This window comes from Choloepus didactylus, chromosome 26 (genome assembly GCF_015220235.1).
Source record: "Choloepus didactylus isolate mChoDid1 chromosome 26, mChoDid1.pri, whole genome shotgun sequence".
Taxonomy (NCBI): domain Eukaryota; kingdom Metazoa; phylum Chordata; class Mammalia; order Pilosa; family Megalonychidae; genus Choloepus; species Choloepus didactylus.
The window spans coordinates 9,256,343-9,261,546 of NC_051332.1; the positions used below are offsets into that span (position 1 = coordinate 9,256,343).

The window sequence follows — 5,204 nt, forward strand, 5'->3', positions numbered from 1 at the left end:
TTTCTAGCTCTGAAGAAACTGTATTCAAGGGAAATCAGTTTACCCATGGGTATGCCTATGGAGTAAGGGAAAATGCATGGCCTGGTTCCATCCATTTAACAGGAAGAAAACAGAAAGCATGGTGATGTCTATGGATTAGGGGATATAATGGAATAACTATTTTTATGGAATAATGGGAGACTAGGATTTCTGATCACGTCCACTGAGTAAGGGGAAAATAGGGACCTGGTCACATCCATGAATTGAGGGGGGTTGTTTTCTTGAGGAAATATTTGTTAACTTATCACAGGATCTTCTTCAGGGGAAACCAATCTCAGACCTCTTCCAGCTGAACTAGTTTCTGTTCTCACTAAATAAAGTTCTTCAGAATTTTCCTTTGGGTTGTCTGTGCCATAGTTTTCCTTCAGGTATCTGGAAATGTATTTTTTAATATCTTCCTTAAGTCTTGAGTGACATTTCACTTTGAAATTGTAATTGTTTCTACTAAGAGGAGATTTTTTTTCATTAAAAAAGATCCTTCTGGGTTCCTCTGTGCGTGGAGCATTGCCAGATCTCAGTTCAACTATTGTGACCATAAAGTAAACTCACTTTGTTCTCTGAATATTTTTATAATTTGGGTTTGTTTTCTGTACATTTGCTGTAATGTTGTTATATTTATATTTGAAACAAAGTATAGCTTGGCTAAAATTTTTGCACATTTTGAACCTGGTTTTTAGCAGTTTTGAAAAATGCTCTGTCATTCTGTCTTAAATACGAAATTTTCCCCTTCCTTTCCTCCTCTTTTTGGGGAGATTTAACTGAATACAGATTGTGCTCCATTTCAGTGTTCACCTCCTCTTTTTTTCCCATCTTTTCTCTATCCCTGAGCAATTTCATAATAATTTCTTGTAATCATTTAAAATTTCTCTTATTCTTTCTTCTGATACTATTAAACATTGAATTTCTAATTTTGTTCTTTCAATTTTTCACTTTTACCAGTACTTTTTGATGTTTTACAAGTTGCTTTGTCAAATTTAAGCTAGCAGTCTCCTACAGATATGTTCAGAATTTGCTTTACTTATTTGCACACAAATCTTTGGTTGTTTTAAAAGATGCCTAATAATTCCATTTTTGAAATTTTTGTTTTAAGGGGTCTATATCTCATAGGTTTTGCCTGAAAAATCTTGCTCCATGTTGCTTGTTGGCTTGTATGTCTCTTTACCATTGATTTGTGCAGTTTATTTTTTCTAAAAGTATTTGTAGAAATAATTTACAGCTTAAGATGAATGGTCCTTATTCTTAAGAGAATATATATATACATACACACACATTGTTTTATGCAAAACATCTAGAATTCCTTTAGTTGAAGAGCCTCACATTTCTACCTTGCCATGCCAGCCCCATGTGACCACTAAAATATGTTTCCAGGGCAGAAAGTGGTCTGTAATCCTCTGGTCACCTCAGAAGGACCTAGTCACTATCTACAAAATCCTACATTGAAATGAACATTCCCTATTTATTTTTTGCATTATTTCTCTTCTATTAATTCCATTTATGCATTCATGAATTTCTTCATTTCAATTTTACCAGAAGTATTTATTGATTCCACCATGATCCTTTATTTCTCTGTTACTCTATGTAATTTCTGAGTCATTTCCTTTCTCTCTGCTCCTGTTATTAGCATGAAGTAATAAACCCTCCAGAGCTTAATGGCTTCAAACAGCAATAACGTCATTACTTACCATCATTTCTGAGAGCAGGGTAAGGAGGGCTCAGCAGGCATCATCTCTCTGGTGGCTGGAGAGAAGCACATGTGCTGAGGCTGGAGGCTGCTTCAGACACCCCAGGACAGGCAGCTTCAGGCTCACAGACGTCACATGCAGATCAGGGCTCCAAGCTTGGCAGCTCCAAAAAAAAAGAGCAGAAAATGTGCTTCTGATGTGTACCCTCAGAAGTGAGAAAGCATCATTTGTGACTCACCCTATTGGTCAAAATAAACTCCAAAGCCTGTCCAGTTGCAACGGGGAGGGCATAGTCACCACACTGCAACTTAGAAGTTCACAAGAATAGGAAGTAGTGATGATGACATCTTTAGAAAATATCATCTTCAGCACCCCATGTTAATATTCTTATCGATATTCTCCTTGATTTTCTTTTTAAGCTCTTGCTAGATTTAATGCCTAGTCTCCTGCTATTCTATTATTCTATATCAATTATTTAATTATTGATATAATTAATAATAATTATTTAATAATTATTTATTTTAATTATTCTATATCAATAAAACCATTGTGTTTTTCCCATCTATTTCTTATATTTTAAATGTTAGACATTTAATCTTAATTCCATATTCTTCATTTATTTAAATAGGTGCTCTTAATTTTACGAACATTTGTTCATGGGTTCTGCTGTGGGTGCTTTTTCTTTCTCTCTCTGCTCCTTTTTCATGACTATTATAAGCACTTTTGATCATCCATTTATTATATGTGAAATGGATCTTGTGGTTGAAGGATAGTTACTTTAAGCTGGGAGAAAATCAAACAAATGCTCAGAAGTGTAATAATGTCACTATGGGGTAACTAGTAGAAACACCTCATCAATGGATATCCTTTTGCATGAATAGGAGGCATGAAATTTTGGAAACTGTCATTATAACCACTGTCTATCCTATCTAGTTGAGATGATCTTCAGAGTCCTGAGAAAATAAGAGAAGAAAAAGAGATATAAGGAGTCACTCATCTTAGCTTTTTCTTGAATCCAAGTTTGGGACAAGAGACTGTGTAATATAAATTTACCTTCCTAATGTAACTTTTACCCTTTTCTGTGTTTTCCCACATGTCATGTATTAGCATTACTGAACACATTTGTCCAGTCACACAGATTGTCAATTAACCACAGTAAACTATCTCAGTTTACCAGTAGGTCAGGAGTGAGTCCTCGAGTCCTGATAAGACAATACCTGGGTGTAAGGAACTGGGGGAAATGAGCCAGGCACTTTAAGTAATCACAAAATTTACCAGGTTAGCAGCTCAGTGGATCTACTATTTGAATATGAAGAAGGGGCCTGCATGATTTATTTTTTGAATTTGATCTTTTGACCTTGATAACAGTTTCATCCCCAATACATTCATTTTAATTTCATGAACTTAAATTAATGTGAAATTTGATAATGTTGCAAGACTGAAAAACAAAAAGAAGCTTCAGAGATACAAAACAATTGTTTCAAGATATGCTTGTCCAGCAGGATGTGTGTAGTAATTAATAGATATCTTCATATTAACTATAATTTGTAATAAGAACTGTTTAAGGCCCCCAAAAATGGCAGTTACTACTGACAAAGGATTTCTCAACCACAGAACTGTTGATTTTATGATTGAGTGAAGCTCTGTCGTGGTGGAATCACCTGTGCTTTGTAGGATACTTAGCATGATCCCTGGCTTCTACCACATACCAGTTTCACCCCTTAGTTGTGACACCATAACCAACCCCCAAATTGCCAGATGTCCCCCTGGATGAGAACCACCAGTTTAAGTAACAAATAGGAATAGAAATGTCTGAGTTTTAAAATGCATGTTATGAATTAAAATACCATTTAATGCTTTTTTTAAGGAAAAACTTGTCTATAATTTTAAAAATCCATCTTCATAATAGATCAAACATTTCCTAGAAAATCATCTGGAATTAATGTTATTTATATATGGAAGTCATTCTCTAGATAAAAATATATCCTACCTTGCTACCTGGGGCAGCTGGCTGGATTCCTCATCATTAGAAATACCTCAAACTAATGTATTTTCCTGAACCTGAATTATTTCTAATGTTTTTATTTATAACAAAATTGTACATTTCTAGGTCATGCTGCCATCATGTTGAAGATCTGCACAGCCATGAAGACAATGATTTCAAGTGACATAGTTCTGGGAATCTTCTTCATCTCTCAGACTGGCATTGGGTTCCTAGGGAATTCTTTGCTATTCTTGTTGTATATGTACACCTTCTTAATTCAACCTAATAAAAAGAAGCCTAGAGATGTGATTCTCACACACCTCACTCTATCTAATGCCATGACACTCATATTCAGGGGCATTCCAAATATACTGTTATCCTTCGGAATTAAGATTTTCATGGATGATATTTGTTGTAAAACTGTGCTGTACATTCAGAGTTACTCGCGGTCTTTCCGTGTGCACAACCTCTCTCCTTAGCATGTTTCAGGCAGTGATCATTACCCCAAGTAATTACAGATGGGTGTGGCTCAAACTCAAAATCTCCACGTACACTTTGCCCTCTTTGCTTTTTCTGTGGATCATCAACATGCTCATCTACATTGAAGTCATCTTAAGAGCTGTATCCAACAGCAATACTACCCAATCTGGACCTGGGTATAACAGTCCCTTTTGCAAAATCAAAGAGTTCAAAGAAAAGAGTGCAGCAGCTTTCCTAAGTGCTGTGTTAATTCAAGATTTGTTCTTTCTGTTCCTCATGACATTCAATAGCATCTACATGGTCAGTCTCCTCTTCAGGCACTACAAGAACGTCCAACATGTTCATAGCACCACACATTCTCCACAGTCCTCCCCTGAAAACAAGGCCACCTATGTCATCGTCCTGCTGGTGAGCTGTTATGTGTTCTTTTACTGGACCAACAGCTTCCTGACCATTTATTTATTTTATGTTAATGAGAAAAAGCAAAAACTGGAGCTCATCAGTGGTTTTCTCTCCTCTTGCTACCCAACCATCTGCCCCTTCTTGCTAATAAAAACTGAAAATAGATTTTCCAAACTGACTTGCGCCTAACAAGGATCTACATTTCCTCTTCCCAAACAGAATCTGATGAAGGCCACAGCACGGTCATCTGGTATACCAAGGAGGCTTTGTGATAATATATACAAGAAAAGGAACATATTTTGTAAAGTTGTGGGTTGTATTTCTAGCCCCATTGTATCTAAGTTACAGTCTGAGGAAACAACAATTTATAGGCAATTTATTAAAGTTGCTTTTAATCTTTAAATGAAAATGTATGTTATATTCATATGGGAGGCTTTGTACATAAGTTGTATACATTAAGTATTATATGGAAATGCAACACCTTGAAGCAATAGTGAAAGATATGACAATGACAACCAAATGAGGATGAAGTTTAGTTTGGGGTATTTGAATGGATATAACAGAGAGAGATACACTTGGGTCTTAATAGATTCTTCTAATGTTTTATATCCAAAACT

The 5,204-nt window shown here is 35.6% G+C and overlaps 1 protein-coding gene across 1 annotated transcript; it reads left to right on the forward strand.

The window, feature by feature from the left end:
* Positions 1-3,875: 3,875 nt before the first annotated feature.
* Positions 3,876-4,776, forward strand: LOC119520742 (vomeronasal type-1 receptor 3-like). The gene is given in 2 exon segments (XM_037818699.1): positions 3,876-4,138; positions 4,140-4,776. Coding segments are annotated over 2 exon segments (900 nt in total).
* The last annotated feature ends 428 nt before the right edge of the window (positions 4,777-5,204 follow it).